At 32.2% G+C, this 19,600-nt stretch overlaps 1 protein-coding gene across 1 annotated transcript in view; it reads left to right on the forward strand.

Moving 5' to 3' along the window:
* The first annotated feature begins 307 nt into the window (after positions 1-307).
* Positions 308-19,600, forward strand: part of LOC139526834 (uncharacterized) — a 31,751-nt gene continuing 12,458 nt past the window's right edge. The window contains exons 1-2 of the mRNA XM_071321983.1: positions 308-368; positions 3,238-3,549. Coding sequence (XP_071178084.1) covers positions 326-368; positions 3,238-3,549 — 355 coding nt within the window. The 5' untranslated portion in view covers positions 308-325. The remainder of the gene's footprint in view (positions 369-3,237; positions 3,550-19,600) is intronic.

The following is a 19,600-nucleotide window of genomic DNA, read 5'->3' on the forward strand; positions in this document are numbered from 1 at the left end:
ATATTTTATTATTTTTTGCAGGACCCTCACATTCACTTTTGTTTTAACTAATAGGATTATCTTATTATGTGTAAAATGAAGAGACGTCAAATGTTCACTACTGTTGCACAATGAAATAAACAAATATTGTACGGTAACTATTATAACTTTGAATTTTATAAGAACCCGTTACTTTTTCTGAACATTGAAGTTGTTTTTACTCCTTTTATCTATAAAAACCAGTTTCATAAAGAGCTTTGTAAGATTAAAATTACTATGTATGCTAGATAACATTACTTCAGTTCTCCCTATATTTTTTTCTAGGTTATGGAGTGCATGTACAACAATGATATTGTATTTGATATGTCCCTTGCCAACACAGGAATCAGGTAAAATATTATAATTCTGCAACCTTTTTCAATTTTTCTAAGTAAATACCACCTCATTGCTGTAAATTTTAATACAATTATGTCATGTGTGTATCTATCTTGTCAAAAAAGTATACACTTATTGTCTGTAATCGGTCGAAGTACCTGTTCTTATTTCTGTTTGATTAATCTTTTTATCTGCAGCGGTTTATCAGAGTAAACTATTATATATAGTTCAAATTCGAACGGTTGACCACCCATATAAGTCTTAACCAGCGCAAGGATCTCGAGATAACGTGGTTGCATCTGATGCATACACTTTGGTAACGTCAGTAACATCGACTCAAAATGATCTACCAAGCCTGGTCATTGTGCAAGCCATAACATGGAACTTTAAAACATCAATGCTTACCGTAAAACTTTTATAAATAATATTTGATGGACATTTCAAGTGACTTTTACAAAGGACTTTTTTCATCAAAATATCATACTAATATCTTGAAACTTAAATTTGAAAAATAAGAAAGTATTGGCAAATAAGGAAGTACATGTAGCATGTGTCGAAAATGAGATAATGGTTGGTGTAATTACATAAGTCCTAAATGTTTCGATTGATAAAACATTTATGTATGCATTCACTGTCAAACGTGAACGTGTTACAAAAATGTATATACTCGAAATTAAGGTTAACAAATTGTTCTTTGAATGAATGCATGTACTATCTCATCAGTAACGATTTAAATCAGTCATATTTAAACCTAATGTACCTCAAGTGTTTACAAAATATCATACACAGGTTTTTTTTCATTGAAAATTAAGAACTTCTCAATTCATCTTTTAATATAATGGTTTATGATTATCAGACGGAAAAGATTACGTATGGGATGGGAGTTAGGGAATGGTGTGTAAATTTGAAAGTGGGCTGTTTTAATGTCGGACTAGTCAATTGATTAAGACAATTTCAGAAATTACAATGTGATTATGTTTTAAATTTTCCGGAAGATGTGAAGAATATAGTTGCACTCTTGGTGTAGAATATCAGATGGAAATTATCACGGATTAATTAAATTGCGATTTTCCCTGACAATTTTCTTCCAAACAAACACCATTTAAACAGCACGGCAATTAAAAACAATAGTCTACGGTTTTGTTTGGCTTTTTGGTAACTCATGTAAGGGCCCAGGATAGTTGTATCAGATGAAACGTACCTGGTCAAAAAAAAGGAAAAATAAAACTATAAACGTACGCGTCTTTCAATGAATTTGAAAACTGAAAAAAATACCAAATAATGGTCGAACCCATACTGAAACAAAAGGCAAACGAAAAACACGGCCCTCTAGAAAATCTATATCGTATATTGTCATACAGTCTCTGAAACTACAATGAATATATATAAGAATATGTGATATTAGTACCAAGTAAACATCTCTCAATCCAAGTCACAATTTGAAAAAATAAACCACTATAGGTCAAAGTAGTCTCCACCACTGAGCATTGGCTCACACCAAACATCAAAACAATACTAGTATAAAACCATTCGATCGGGAAAACTAACGGTCTAATATATATAAAAAAAAACCGAGAAAAAGCATGTTTCAAGTTAAAACTGGAGATGACAGATTCTATAAAAAAAACCGGGTAGGATAAAATATGTTGATACCGCAACAGATCAAATTTACAATTTAACAATTATTCATTTTCTACCAAACAGACGCTTTGATCAGATTATACTATTTCATTTCATTTGTAAGGTCTAATCAGAGATTGCAGGTACGTAGAGGTGTCATACTGATCTTATACAGAAATTTCCACAAAATTAGATATGAGAAAACTAATCATTTAAAAATTCATTTATCATACGGATTCGCTTCTTATTTTCTAATAATTGGTTTCTGGTAGGCAATTTTTAATTTTTAGATATGACTAGAACACATCCGTGATGTCGAGGGTCCGAGACTAAATCAAAGTATATAAATATTCGTAAACCTTATTTTAGTATTGGTATTGTCATCTGATAAAGTCATGCTGATTATAAAATGCACTGTTTTCTCTGCTTTCAAACTCTTTCTGTGTGAACCCGTCGACCTTGAACTTATCAATTATTGATAATATTAAATATTTGGAAAACAAAAGGTCCTAGAATGGAGTATTCTTTAATCAACAGCATTGTCCTATATTAGTTATAAATAAGGTTGATTTTTTTATTCTCTGTAATACGTCATGACGCTAACATATTGAAAAATGGTCCAGATTTTTATTATTCGTATTCAATTTGTTATCTTAGAAAGTCTTACTGATTAAAAAACTCCAATAGGGAACAACTTGACACTGATTGAATTTAGTAGTGTCAACCCTGGGATAATGACCCCTGTATATAGCAAAATCATAAATACACCGTTTGGGGGTGCGCCAGTCAGATACTGAACATACAGATAAGATAATAGGTAAAAGGTGAATATACTATTGGTATCGGTATCGGATTCGACCTGAAACTTGTGGAAAACAAAAGGGTCCGGAGTGGTGTTAATTTTAATCTTCACCATTGTCATATATTAGCTATATCTAAAGTTGAATCCTTTGATTTGTCGTTTTTACCCGATGACGGCTGATAAATTGGACCTCGTTATTTCAGTATTATAGATTGCTTTGTGGTATTGTAGGTTTTAGAATAAAAACTTTGACTTGTAAGATGAAATACTAACGCATAGTTTTATAGCACCACCCTTGGTTCTTTGGTACATTCGGCTTGGTTTCAATTTATTATCTATATTAATGTCCTTTGAGCGACCTTAAAATCCTACATCGGGTTGCCGTTTGTGTTTTTTTTTCTTGTCCGAAACCACCCATTATTTCTTATTGCTATTCATTTGTATTTTTTTATATGTTACAGTTATTTGGAAAATTAAAACCTTTCCAATAGTACTGGGCAAAGATGTTAAAATAACGTGTTATGTTTTAACTGGTACATGCCGTAAAAACCAAGCAAGACAATGGACAGGAGGACAGGGGTACAAGTTGATCGGTTTAAATGGGCATACAACAGATCATTCTAAATATGAGATGAAAATACACACTTCAGACCTAAGCTTTGACTTGACCGTGAAAAACTTTTCCGTAGATGATGCTTTTTATGAATATACATGTTTATGTGGAAAAGAACAATATTCAGACATATTGAAGTTGAACGACACTGCAAATATATGTAAGTGGATTTAAATTATATATTTTAACTGTTTAAGTCAACGAAAATCATACCCATTCGTATTTACTTGTTTTCTCACATTTTTAAAATACCAACAATTACCGGTGTAGATTAGACGTCAATGAGATGGTACACCAGCGACATAACTAATTAAATTAAATTTGTAATGCAAATATTTTGTATCAATGGTTCTGATTGGATGACAATAAACGTAAAATTCACTCTAGCTCCCTGTCTGTAACTAAGGAAGCCGACATTTTGAAACGCCGAAATTTATTGACATGTAATTTCTACAATGATTAGCAAACAAACTGACATGTTTCACCTTAAAATGTTCTTTTTATCAAATTGTAATACATTCTGACGCCGGAAGAATACTTATGACGTGAACTAGTTTAGGAACAAAAGAAGTGACATCTTTTCGCGGATTTTTCTTTACAGAAAATTTTACACTGAAACAATGATTGAAATTGTATTATTAATTTCTTTTGAATTAGAAATAGATAGTTGTATTGTATTTGAAGCTTTACGCACGTCTTCTAACTTAAACTAAATTTGCGACAGTAAAACTACCGATGAACATCCGCAAAGCTTCAAATACAATACAGTTATCTCTTAGCTAGAGTACAAAATACAGTCTAGAATAATATTCCAGTGTCTGTACACTATATATCACGTTCTTAATTTTCCGAAGTCCTTTAACAGAACCAATTCTAGATTTGCTCTTCACACCACAATTGTATTTGTTATAAGGACAACAATTTTGGTCTATCAAAAGTTCTTTTATTATCAATCTGCTTTCATTTTTTATCATTACAATACTGTTATTGTTGTTGTCAATATGTTTTATTATCATATACTTGGTAATGGTATAATTGTACTCTATGATAAAACAATAGTCTGACAATTTTTGGTGTTTAATATTATAGAGATTAAAGGAAACAAAACACTTTCAAGGTTGAATCAATCTTATAGTATGGAATATTTACAATACTCATTCAAAGAGATATTTATTTGAATGCACTCTTTACGTGTTCCAAAGGAGTAGGGGAAGGAGTCCCATGACTCCTATTAGCTTCAATTTCTTGACATTTCAGAGTCGACTTATTCTTCTGTCAATAATCTGTTTTTAATTGAACATAAGTTTATACTTTAAGGAAGGAATACTCTTTTGAGATATATGCCTATGACGTCGACATCGAAATATAACTTCGTCTGACGTCACTTTACATGTACAATTAAAATAGATAACGTTTTTGTGTTTGAAACTTTGCGAAAGTCTATAGGTAGTTTTACTGTCGCAAATTTAGTTTACCAGGCGACGCGTAGCGGAGACCAAAGCTTCAAATACAAAACAGTTATCTCTATTCTAATGTTAACCAATTTCATAAGTTAATTTCGCGGAATTGTCAACAAAGAAAATTTTAAACTGAACTAATGAGCGAAAAGACGTTATCTTCTTTGGTACCTACACTAGGTGATGTCATGTGTATGCTTCCGGCGTCAAACAGAAAACACAAGGCGTTTTTTTTTTTGGCTTCTTTGGCATCAGAATTTAACAACATTTGATAAAAAGATGATTGTAATGTGCAACGTGTGAGCTGTTGTGTTTATAATGGTACACGTAACATGTCAATACATTCTGCAATTCAAAATATCGGCTTCCTTAGTTACAGACAATGAGAAAGAGATTTTTACGCTTCTTGTCTTTCAATCAAAACCATTGATACAAAATAATTGCATTAGAATATTTAATTATAGATTTTCTCAATATCTCTCTAGTTATTAATGGTTTCCTGAAGAAAATAGCAGCGTAGTCTTCATCCTAATAAGATACATGTTGTGAGTGTATTGATATCAACAGAATAAATTTTATTCAAATAAGTGTTTGAGGCAAAGCTGCGCTTTTACTCAATTTATATGAAAAATCTTCAGGAGGCTCGCGGGTATAAGATTTTCAGAAAAAAAATAAACATTAATTTTTCATTACAAATTTTATTCATTACCTTTAGTAGTTGTTACTTTATCATATGGTACAAAAATCATTCCAAGAAATCAATTCGTGTTGGCCCCAGGTGACTTTTGAAATGTAGATATCATTGAAAAAGCTCCTAATTATCTCCCTTTGAACTCATCGGTGACCTATTTTTTTATAGTAGTTTTCGAATAAGCTTTACATAAACTAAATGATTGTAAAATTTAAGCGATTTCTGAATTTTTTTATTTCGATATTACTGCTATTTCTCCTATTAGTTCAACAGAAAAAAAGGACATTAACAAAAATGTATGCTTCTTTCGATGGCAGATTGTGTTTTTAATAGCAAATGAATGAGGACTTATTCTAAAAAAAATCTGAGAAAGCGATCTCTCATATTTATAAATATCAAAGCTTAGGTGAGCTTTTAAATAAAATGATGAGCAAATTTTACAAAAAAATCTTCGTTTACTTTTGTAAATAGATTGTATATATAAGAAATACATGATATTGGTGTTTGTAAAGCCCATATCACCTTAGACCAAGACAATCGAGATACGGCTACGTTCTATAAAAAAAAAACGGTTGCATTGAGATCATGACATGGTCAGGGTGGATATTCAATATGTCATAGTTTTTCGCATTCACCCTACGACCTTGCTATGATCCTAATAAGAAGCTGTTAAGATTTCGCAACGACAGTGACATGTTCTAGTTACGATCTTGTCACGCTCTTGTCTAATAAAACCTTAACACGACTTATAAGATCTCTATACGCTAATACCAAAAACATTCTGATCGCATTACTTCCTCTAAACGAGCCTACTACGAACTAAACACGATTGCATTACGTTGTCACTACGCTCTTCGTCCCTATAAACATCCTCATTTAAGAGGATATCAACAGAATGAGAATAACAATGAATAAGGTCGTGCAATAATCGTGGCCGTGACGTAGTAGAATCGTAGTTATGTCGCACTAAGGACAACAAGCGGGTATCATAGTCTTCATAGTTGTAGAATAATCGTATCAATATCTCAGTAGAAGTGTAATACATACGTAGTGAAATCGGGATATTCGCATCAAAATATTTTCCATTGACTTCCTCACTTGCACTACGTTTCCAATACGATGCTTCTGTGCATATCCCTATCTTGCTACGTTTTTGTTACGTCTTTACTACGACTTTTCTACGTTTATAAAACAAGGAGTTTTGGCCACGAGTGCACTACAAATGTTTTGAACATGTTCAAAGTGGGTCGTATACCTCCACGCTCACAAAGACTTTGCACGTTCATACTAAGACCCTACCACTACCATCACGATCTTACTACGAATTACAAATTGCTTTAGAATTTCTTAGATCGTAGTTGCATCCTGATCATACTTTAATGGGGTTTTTAGTGGAGCCTACGGAACTTGAATCCTTAATTAAAGGAAACGATGGATACAAAAAAAATGTTCTTGGAATGCATATATTTTAATAGATAACTTTTAACAGTATTGAAATAGGAACAAAAGTTCTACAAAAAATAAACATACACAGTATTCCCGTTTTAGATTATATCAATTGAAAATAAGTTATCATGGTTATGATGCCTTAAGCTTTTTTATATTATTTATATATAATCGAATTAAGTTCCAAAATTATCACTGCGTTACAAACCTTGTACGATGACGGTCACATAGATGAGGATACAATTCGTTATTTAAAACACTGTACAAAAAGTATCCCTTACAGTCAAGCTCTCAGAGTAAAGCAGATTTGCTTCTCTGAGGAGGCTGTCACGAAACGGTTACAGGAACTTTGCGGATTTTTGACAAAACGAGGTTATCAGAAATTGGACAAAGATAAGGGGTTTGCGCGCAAACAGTAACGGCCGCAATGACCTGTTACAGTACAAACAAAAGAAGAGCAGCAAAATAGTCCCGTTTGTTCTAACATCAATCCAGCCTTTACCATGTTTACTAACCTTTCACGTTTGATCCTTACCAATTGGCAAATTATTGCCAAACACCCTAAATTATCCAAGATCTTACCCTTCTGGAGCATCTGAGACCACCTTAGTTTTTGGGTGGGGTTCGTGTTGTTTATTCTTTAGTTTTCTATGTTGTGTCATGTGTACTTTTGTGTGTGTGTTTGTCTTCTTCCATTTTTAGCCAGGCGTTGTCAGTTTATTTTCGATTTATGTGTTTAACTGTCCCTTTGGTATCTTTCGTCCCTCTTTTAATAGTACAGAATATGTTTTCGTAGCCGTAACATGTAGAACCAACTGTTATTATCACAGCAGGTTGATGGTTCGACGTCATAACATTACTTTTGACTGTTAATGTTAATGTTGACTGTGTCCGATGTCGTCATAAGGCTTGAATGTAAAGTAAAAATATTGGATGAGATTGCTATGAAGACTATCTAACAGAGCATATGATGTGGATTTTGGCAACTTTATGTCACTTTACGGTCAACTTGTACGAAATGCATACCGCAAAGGAGGCTTTTTTCTGTCTATTTTCATTATCTTTTCTATTTCTATGATATAAGTAACAAAAATGTTTCCATAGTACACGGAAGCCCCAGTCGCAATACCATTTTCTGTGTTCAGAGTACCGTAAAAATTGGGTTAGAACTCTAAGTTGGCTTTAAAATTAGAAAGATTATATCATAAGGAACATGTATACTATGTTTCAAGTTTCAAGCTTTATTTCTAAACCATTAACTAGATATTTGATAAGTCTCTTTTAGTTGAACAAGTGTCATTGATATGGTAAAATTGCATATAATAATTATATTTTCAAAAGAAAAGATAGACCACGTTCAGCTCTCTTTTGGTTAAATTTCACATAAAGGACTTTTATTTAAACTCAAATAATCTGGCTAAAATGACTATGTCTTATTTTGGAAAGAAAATTATCTTTCATGCAGATCGTCAACAAAGTGTAGTTTAAGAAAGTTTTTCATCACCATCTGAAAAGTATAGCTGACCATTTTCTATTTCTTAAATATATAAATAATATTATTTAGTTACATAGTGTGCTGGTGACCTAATACGGTATATATGGAATTTACTGACCCCATATATACCGTATTACGTCACTAGCACACTATGTAACGAATTTAACTTACAACTATCTAAACGTGTGAAATGTTTACTAGTGACCTATCAGAATGAGCAAAGCTACAATACTGTTAGCATTAAGAAACTACTTCCATTGATACTACAAAATAGATGCCAACAATAACAACTTGTTAGGTATAAATGTGTTTTGTGAATTTATTTCAATCAAAATCATCAATTTCGTCGTCTGTTGAAACCTTATGGATTTTTTTCAGTACCGTTTTGTTTTGATAAAGGGACGTAACACAAAAACTAATCGTGTATGAAATAAGCCCAGCCTCCCTTCTAACTTATATGGAATATAAAAGGGACCTAACACCACTTCTAACCGTGTATGAAATAAGCCCCGCCTCCTTTCTAACCTAATATGAAATATACATGGTCTCCACGCTGACGTTTATACCCAATCATATTTCTAGAAATGTATAGGAGGTAAGATAAAGTCAATTACATTTTTAATGATATTATACTTTTTGCAGATGACACCTCTTAATAAGTTTTAGTAGACGATAATCATTCTGAAGCAGCCGTTTCTTTGACTGATGGCATAGACATTATCTTAAATAATTCCATAATACAAAAAAGCAAACTGGAGCACAATTAAACAAGAAATTAACACCTTATATAAACATCTCTTTGAAAATCAGCAACATCTTTGTGTAAATGAAATGTGGAACTGTTTTAAAACAACAATAACAAAAGCAGTAAAAGATCACAACCCACATAAAACAGCAAACACAAAGGACAGTCACTCATGGGTCACAATGGAAACAAAACGGCTCATTAGAAAAAGAGATATACTTTATAAAAAATCAAAAAAATCTGGGAATGCAATACTTGCTAAAAATACAAATAGGTTAAACACCAGGTGCAGACAAGTTTGCTCATAAAGTAAATCATACTGGGATTACATTGAAAGCATCATATTACCACCACAAGATGAAACAAATTTTGGCACTATGAAACGTAAATTAAACATAAAAAAACTGATTATAGTGGAATTACTGACATCAAACAAGATGGCAAACTCCTAACTGATCCACTACAAAAAGCTGGGGCACTTAACGCACAATTCCAGTCTGTATTCACACCAGCATCTAATATTTCTCATACAGAATTTGTCAAACAGTGTAACATGCCACAGAATACTCCTTTTCAACCCATATCAAAATTAATAATAAAAAAGAAGGTATACAAAAACTTTTACATAATTTAAATCCAAACAAAGCAGCAGGACCAGATGAAATTAAACCAAGACTTTTAAAAGAACTTTCTCATAAAATTGCACCCTTACTTACCATTATCTTTGATAAGTCAATTAAAACAGGTGTTGTTCCAGATGAATGGAAAACTGCCCATGTCTCTCCTGTATACAAAAAAAGGCCAAAAATATAACCCTGAAAACTACCGTCCTATATCACTTACATGTATTTGTTGCAAACTTTTAGAACACATCATGAAACATGCAGACAATCACAACATTTTATATCCCCTACATCATGGATTTCGCAGAGGTCGATCCTGCGAAACACAACTACTTGTATGTATAGACGATGTCTAACTTAACATGGAAAACTTTAAACAAACAGATATTTTGGTCATGGATTTTTCTAAAGCATTCGATAAAGTTTCACATTCTTTTCTAACTAATAAGCTTCATCATTACGGGATACAGGGGGATTTAAATTACTGGATACAAAATTTTCTTAGCAATCGCAAACAGGCAGTAGTTCTAGAGGGGGAAACCTGAGTATGTTGCATTTGAGTCAGGGGTTCAACAGGGGTCAGTTCTTGGACCAAGTCCCTTCTTGTACTATATTAATGACATGCCAACTGGTCTAACATCTACAGAACGTTTATTTGCAGACGACACAATAGTTTATTTGGCAACCAATCACATTTAACTTCACATTACACAATCATTCATTAGAACATGTAACAACAGCAAAATATATGGGGGTCACCATCAGTTCCAACCTTAAATGGGATGTGCATATAAACAACATATGCAAGAAAGCTAATAGCACTCTAGGCTTTCTAAGGAGGAACATGAACATAAGTTCGACATCCATTAAAGAACAAGCATATAAGTCCCTAGTAAGACCATCATTAGAGTATGCCTGCTCTGTTTGGGATCCATATTTACAACAAGACATTGAAAAAGTTCAAAGGAGGGCTGCGCGTTTTGTTACCAACAAATACAGAAACACCTCAAGCGTTGGTTACATGTTACAACATCTTGAATGGCGCAGTCTCTCTGACAGAAGAAAAGACTCCAGATTGGTAATGCTTTACAAAATTAAACACGAAAGGTTGCAATTCCTAAAAATAATAAATTAATTCCACAAAAAAGACAAACAAGACATTCTAATTCAAACAGCTTCCAAATTCCATCCTGCAAAACACAGTACAGAAAAGAATCATATTTTCCAAGAACTATTAACGACTGGAACAAACTACCGGATACATGTAACATTGTAAATTTCACTTTAGTAGACTCTTTCAAATCTTCAATCTCAAAGTATCAATATAAACTTAATTACTACATCTAACTTTCATGACTTTATTATGTATAAAACATTTTATTTTTAAAAAATTTCGTATTTTTTAAAAATTGTACATTTTTCAATCTATCATGTCTTGTTGTAAGTTTCCTCCTGTGACTTAATCTTCAGTTTGTTGAAGGCGGTCACTATATGGTAGAATAGAATAGAATATAATATAGGGCTAGATAATGGGCTTTTCAATATAACTCAAAGAAATCAAAATATATTGTATTTACTAAAAGGGAAAGGGAGCATTAACCTGTATTTTGGGGATAAATTGGGAAGAGGATGTAAAATATAAATTGTCTAATATCTTGGGATAACTATCCAGTCATCACCTTCGATGAATACACATATTGATAATATTCATTTAAAAAACGTGCTCTCGTTTATCTGTGCTTCAACAAGTTAAAAATTTATTAAACAGGTATTCACTTACACGTATGTATTATGATTGTATTCAATTAACTCATCATAAACCTATAATGGAGTTTGGTGATGTCGTTTGGGGAAGTTTCTCTCAGTACAAGTCTGAATTTCTCGAAATATTCCAATAGAAACAGCTAGAATCATAATTGGACTACGGTGTAATTCTTAAATTATGATTTAATATGAGAATAGACGGAATATATATGCTGTTTTATGAAATTTAAAGTGGAGGACACCTGCATACTTATGAGAGTTAGTCCAGATATATTTTCCAAGACAAACTTCTCATACTTTGAGTAATATAAATAATACTTTTAAGTCTCCTTTCGATAGAACTATCTCTCAACTTAATATTTTCATTCCTACCAAGATAAGGCTTCGGAAAAGTATACAAAGATCCCCAAATTTGTGTACATTTAGAGTTTTATAGGTCTAATGAAATATTTAAACCTTTCAATTACGGGATCAGGAAACATCATATAAGTCATTGTCAACTTTCCAGAAAAAAAAGGGGGAAAGATTGCCTCATAGCTTTTTTCAAGAGATAAGTAAACTGGGTGTAAAAATTGAACCGTCAGAGATTGTAGCAGCCCACAGGATACCAGGAAAACACGGCAAACCTAGACCAATTCTTGTTAAATTTATGCGCATGGAATCGAAAATCTCTATTTTGCGAAATAGAAAACTTATCAATGAGAAGTTAGAAGTTCGCATCTCTGACGATGTTACAAAATTGAACCAAGGGCTACTAAATAGACTATACCTGCATGAGGATGTCACCAGTGCGTGGTATTTCAACGGTCATATATATGGCACTGACAGCAAGGGGGACCGGCATCGTTTTGACATTTATGACAACATAAGGCAGAAACTGAGCTCATAAGAATAGCTCGTATAACGGACCGGTTCTTACATTACATTTATTCAAATTTGTTTATTGTCGTTTATCATTTGTTGATATCTTGTAGAAATGTCGTTCTTTTTTTATATTGTTTCAACACCAAAGTTGAAAGTATGAACCTTTGCATTGTAACCTAGCTGTATATTCAGGGAGTGGCATACCTAATTTATTTAGTTTACGGAATTTAAGGTCTTTTTCCGTATTCGTGGGTTACACTAATGTCCTGACAATGTCCTGACAATGTCCTGACAATGTCCTGACAGTGTCCTGAAAGAAATGAAAATGCTAAATACTTTTTTATTATTAGAAGGATTTACTTGAAATTTGGAATCAAGCAAGATGAGAACTTATATTTAATAAACATAATTTAAAAAAAATAAAAAAAATATTTATAAGAGTTAGAAAACTTGACCTGACCAACTTGACTTTGAAATTACTAATGTCCTGACCGAAAAGAAACGGATAAAAAATGTTTTATTATTGACAAGATAGACATCAAATTCGATACCAAGGAAGATTAAAACATTTGATACAAAAATATAAGAAAAAAAAAGAAAAAAAATATTTTCAAGAGTTATTAAACTTGACCTGACCAACTACGTCTTTCCTGTGACTAATGTCCTGACCGATGTAAACTGCTTATAACTTTTTTATTCTTTGAAGGATTGATTTCAAATTTGATGTCAAGGAAGATTATAATACTAAATATAGAGATAAAAGATTTTTTTTTTTTTAATAATTAAAAAAGTTAGAAAACTTGACCTGACCAACAACGTCTTTCCTGTCACCAGAGACATTGTAATGTGTGTCTTTGCTGTGACTAATGTCCTGATCTTTTTATTATTGAAAAAAATGACTTAAGTTCCTTACCAAGGAAGATGATAGCATAAAATATAGGAATGGAATTTATGAGAAAAACATGTTTGTTAATTTTTAAAATGTGAGAAAACTTGACTTGACCAACTTGATCTTTGTCATGATGAATGTCCTGACTTTTATAGAAATGCAAATAACCTTTTTATTATTTAATGAGATATTGCCAAGTTTGGTATCAGGGAAGATAACAACACTAAGTATAAGAATGTAAAATAAAAATATTTTAAACTTGACCTGACCACTGTTTACCTTGTCCTGCAATGTCCTGGTCGATTAAAAAAAGACAAATATTATATAATCGGCTGCTTTTTCTCTCTCTAAAGACAGAATAGACTTAATGTTTGAAAATTATATTGATAGTTCATTTTTTTTTAATTTAAATATAGTCAAGAAAGAACTTGGATGCACTTTTCATAATTCATAATATATGTGTAGAAGAAAGCCAAAAGACAGTGACATAATAAAATTATGTTTATTATAAGTTTTTATATTTCTATGTGATTCTAACATAATTCTACTTAGAATGCTTGTACAACATTATCTTGCAATCAAAAGATGACCATTTCCTGTCCTTTTTTATGTTATTTGACATGTTTAATCCCTCATTAACTAAGAAAACAATTTGTATTTGCTATTGAAAGAATTGATTAAATTATCATGATAACGATCAATCAAGTTGGTCAGGTCAAGTTTTATAACATATAAAAAATTAAAAAACAATTTTTTTTCTTAAATTCTTATTTTGAATAATATAATTTTCCTTGATGAGAAACTTTAATTAGTCAATTCTTTCAATAACAAAAACGTTATTAACATTTTCTACATCGATCAAGATATTATAGTCGGGGCAGAGTCGACGTTGGTCAGATCAAGTTTTTTAACACTTAAAATTAGGTTTTTGAATATTTTTTCTTATATCTCTATATTCCATGTTAGAATCTTCCTTGACATTAACTTTGATGTCGATCCTTCAAAGAACAAAAGAGTTAGATCTATTAGCATTTTACATCAGTCAGGACATTAGTCACGGGAGGACGTAGTTGGTCAGGTCAAGTTTTCTAACTTTTGAAATATTTTATTTTCCTTTGTCTTCTTATATTTTTGTATTAAATGTTTTAATTTTCCTTGGTATCGAATTTAAAGTCTATCCTGTCAATAATAAAACATTTTTTATCCGTTTCTTTTCGGTCAGGACATTAGTGGTTTCAAAGTCAAGTTGGTCAGGTCAAATTTTCTAACTCTTATAAATATTTTTTTATTTTTTTTAAATTATGTTTATTAAATATAAGTTCTCATCTTGCTTGATTCCAAATTTCAAGTAAATCCTTCCAATAGTAAAAAAGTATTTCATTTCTGTCAGGACACTGTCAGGACACTGTCAGGACATTGTCAGGACATTGTCAGGACATTACAGTAACCCCGTATTCGCCTTTAATTTTTCTATCCGTTTCAAAACTTCCGGTAGAGAATTTAACAAAAACTGCACATTTGAAATACACATTTGTAATATTTTTGGTAAGAAGTAATCGGTTTTTAATCTGGTCTTCGATTTAAAAACTTCCGGGCCACTTCACTGATATGAAAAATTACACCGAACACCATCTCCTCCTGGAAATAGAAGTAAAATCTTATCTGTTCTTTGTGTGAATAATGAACCGTTAAAAATGTCTCTTAGACCTATACATTATAACTATAAATTTGTCCTAGTACTACTTCAGAGTAATCCCTGCACGTAAGCGTGAGATTAATACACAAACACTTATAAAATGAAACCCTTGCCAATACATTTTATCATACAATAAATGTTTAAGTGCTAGTTTCACTCTGGATAAATACAATATACATGTACATGTAACACTGAAATAAGAGAAGCATGTACATGTACAGTTAAGATGGGGTCAGCAATTTTAATTCAATTGTATATATAGATGGCTGTTCGTGTAACAGGATTTAAAGGTGCATGTGTATGTGTATATTTGTATGTGGTTTTTTTTTCTTTTTTTTCTTCAATTGTATGAATGCATGTACATTTGTACCTGTATTAGTAAAAATGCTCTGATGTTAATGTGGGTTTTTTTTTTCGTTTCTTTTTTTTTTTCGTTACTTTATTTTCTTTTATTTAGCATGGTGATTATAAATTAGCATGTTGACTATTATTATATGCTATTCTTTGGTATACATCTTCTCTCGTAAAAACGAACAATACACAAATTTAAAATTAAAACGTGCAAATCGAGGTACTAAATGAAGTTTCACAGACATTTTTTGATATATCTTTCAGTTTTACTTTAGCACAAAAATGTTTGCTCATTAATTTATACTATGATGCTCTCGACACTTTTTTTTTTTTGGGGGGGGGGGGGGGGGGGGGGTAACTCTAAGTAAAAAATTGAAACATTGGAGAAACACTTTTACATATAGATGGACATGTGTATAGTTTGTTCATACTGCTTGGATATATTGGGTTTATAGATATTTATATTTATTATTATTTAAGCTATTCTTGTTTAACCACTTGATAATATTATGTCGACTATAACTATTGGTAGTGTAAACGGTTTATCAGAAACAGTCAAAAGACTTGATATATTTACAAAATATAAGGACTTATATTATATAATTATATTAGTAGACACCCATAGCACATCTGAAAAAGAAAAACAATGGCTGCATGAATGGGGATATGTGGGGAAATTTAGTATTTTTTCTAGTAAAAGTAGAGGGGTAGCTGTTCTTTTCAGAAATACTTTTGAATTTGAAATCCATGGGGAAACTATAGACTTGTCCGGTAATTTTGTTATATTAGATATCACCATTCAGGACTATCGTATAACTTTGGCAGCAATATATGGACCGAATAATGATTAACCAGCCTTTTTTTACAACAACAAGAAAAACAAAATATCCCACTTTGGCAACTCGTCAATTGTAGTGGTGGGTGATTGGAATGTTGTTCAAGATTATGAGATGGACACATTATATTAAAGAAATGAAAATAACCCCCAGTCAAAAGCTAAGATACATGAGGTTATGCATGACCTTGACTTATTAGATATATGGCGCCTGCAACACCCTTTTGAAAAGAGGTACTCATGGAGGGGTCCAAATCGCAAACAAAGTCGTTTGGACTACTTCATGATTACCTCTGATATAGAAGCATTTGTAATTTCATCAGATATAGGAATAAGTTATAGATCGGATCATTCTTCAGTACTTATTATTTTAAAATTTTCAAACCAGATTAGAAGGAAGGGTACATGGAAATATAATAACAGTCTTTTGAAGGAAACTGAGTTTATTGAAAAAGTTAAAGGGGATATCAAAACTGTCATTGAAGACTATGAGTCTGATCCATCTATTGATATTGAGACAGAGGATAAACAGTTTAATATAAGCTATCAGCTTTTATAGGATATGATTAAGATGAAAGTTCGTGGATCTGCAATCTCATTTTCGTCTTTCCGGAAGAAGGAACAAAATAATTAGGAAAAAGAATCATTATACAAGATATCATTATTAGATAAAAAAAACAAACTTGTAGAGAATAACTTGCCATCAGTACATCAAAAAAGGGAAGGGTTGGAACTAGAATTAAAAGTAATTCAAAAGAGAAAAAAATGTAAAAGGAATAATTACAAGAGCAAAGGCAAGATGGCAAGTAGAGGGGGAAAAGGGAAGTAACTATTTTTGTAATTTGGAAAAAAAAAACATTATACAGAAAAAATTATTCCCAAACTTATTCTGGAGGACGAATCTGAGATAATGGATCTATGTATTATTAGAAATGAACAAAAACAATTTTATAAAAAATTGTATACTAGTTCTAACCCATTGTTACTTGAGACTCACAGGAGCACATTTCTTCAGCATGACAATCCTTTTATTACAAAACCTATTGAGGAAGAGGTGGCATCATGTGAAGGACCTTTATCAGTACAGGAATGTCTGTCTTCTCTTAAACATATGAAGAACTCTAAATCACCGGGTATAGATGGATTCACTGTTGAGTTTTATAAAAAAAATTGGAATGATATTAAATTACCACTAGTAAGATGTTTAAATGAGGCTTTAGAGTATGGAAAGTTCTCTATCACTCAAAGACAGGGACTCATTACCTGTATACCAAAGGAGGGTAAGTCAAAGTTTTATCTTAAGAACTGGCGACCTATCACACTGCTGTGTGTAGACTATAAGATAGCTACAGCCAGTCTAGCAAATAGATTTAAAAAGGACTTAGTAAACATAATTAGTCAAACACAAAAAGGTTTTCTTAAAGGTAGGTATATTGGGGAATGCACTAGATTTATTTATGATTTGATGGAAAAGATGGAAGAAGACAACATTCCTGGACTTTTACTTTTAGTCAATTTTGAAAAAGCTTTCGACACAGTCGAATGGTCTTTTATATATGAGGCTTTGCAGTTTTATGGCTTTGACCATACATTTATAAATTGGATTAAGGCTTGCTACTGTGATGCTTCTAGTGCAGTGTTAAATAATGGTTATATTTCAGAATTTTTTTTCATTAAAAAGGGGGGTCCGTCAAGGGGATCCTTTGTCTCCTTACCTATTTATTTTAGTGCTAGAATTACTAAGTTCAGCTATTAAAAATGACCCTGATGTTGCGGGTGTAACAATTAATGACTCTGAATTTCTGTTGAGTCAATACGCTGATGATTCTTCCGTAGTACTGGATGGTGACCAAAAAACCCTAAATCAGTGTTGATACTTGTTTGATAAATCTTCAGAATGTGCTGGACTTAGGTGAAATGTTGACAAAACCGTACCGAAGCCGTATAGATTGGGTCAAAAAAGGGTAGTATGGAAAAACTTTTGCCAGAAAAAAATCTTGTATGGAACCATTCTGGGAGGTTTAAACTACTGGGTATATGGTTTGAGCTTGCTAAAATGGATAAAACTCTATGTAATTTTACAGCCAAGATAAACAGTATCAAGTCATTACTCAATACATGGGCTTATAGAGAACTAACATATATTGGAAAGGTTGTAGTTATTAAGACTTTAGCACTTCCCATTTTGGTTCAAGTTCTGACTGTCCTTCCTAACCCCCCAGAAGGGATTTTGAAGGAGATTCAGAATATATTTTTAACTTCTTATGGAAAGGAAAACCTGATAAAGTGAAAAGGGCAGTGATAATGTCCGCACACTGTGATGGTGGTCTTAAGATGCCTAATATTTATTATATTTGCTATAGTGTAAAAATGTCTTGGCTGTATAAATTATTAGATCCCCACAATTACTCTCCTTGGAAAGTCTTGCTACTTAGTTATATACAAAAATTTGGGGGGGACAAGATTTTACACTTAAGTCAAGAAGGTTTACTTTATTTAGCAAAAAAAGTTAATCCATTTTGGAATGATATCCTGGTAAATTTTTCCAAGTTAAAAAATAAGCTTCAAGCTGAAAACAATACTGAAATTTTGACCCAGTCCATATGGCTGAATCCGAACATCAAAATGGATGGCAAGATGATTTTGAGGTTCAAATATGTTGAAAATAGTATATTCGTCATTAATGATCTGATGTCAGATAATAATACATTATTCTCATATGATGAATTTAAAAAAAAGTATGATATCAATACTAATTTTGTAGAATTTTATAGTACTTTCCATTTCTAAGTAGCAACATTCCAGCAGCACCTGCATACGGGGTATATATCTCCCAATTGATACGATATTCCCGTGCTTGCATTTCCTATCATGATTTTCTTGATAGAGGTTTGCTGCTCACAAGGAAGCTATTAAATCAAGAGTTCCAAATGGTGAAGTTGAAATCATCCCTTCGTAAATTTTACGGACGCCATCACGAGTTGGTTGACCGTTATGGAATAACCGTTTCACAAATGATATCGGATATGTTCCTTACGTCGTAACTACAATCCCCTTCCCTTTCATGAATATGACCTACCGAATTAGACTATTTACCGGATTTGTAATCACTTAAGCAACACGACGGGTGCCACATGTGGAGCAGGATCTGCTTACCCTTCCGGAGCACCTGAGATCACCCCTAGTTTTTGGTGGGGTTCGTGTTGTTTATTCTTTAGTTTTCTATGTTGTGTCGTGTGTACTATTGTTTTTCTGTTTGTCTTTTTTATTTTTAGCCATGGCGTTGTCAGTTTGTTTTAGATTTATGAGTTTGACTGTCCTTTTGGTATCTTTCGTCCCTCTTTTAAGTGCGATT

This window comes from Mytilus edulis, chromosome 6 (genome assembly GCF_963676685.1).
Source record: "Mytilus edulis chromosome 6, xbMytEdul2.2, whole genome shotgun sequence".
NCBI classification, from domain to species: domain Eukaryota; kingdom Metazoa; phylum Mollusca; class Bivalvia; order Mytilida; family Mytilidae; genus Mytilus; species Mytilus edulis.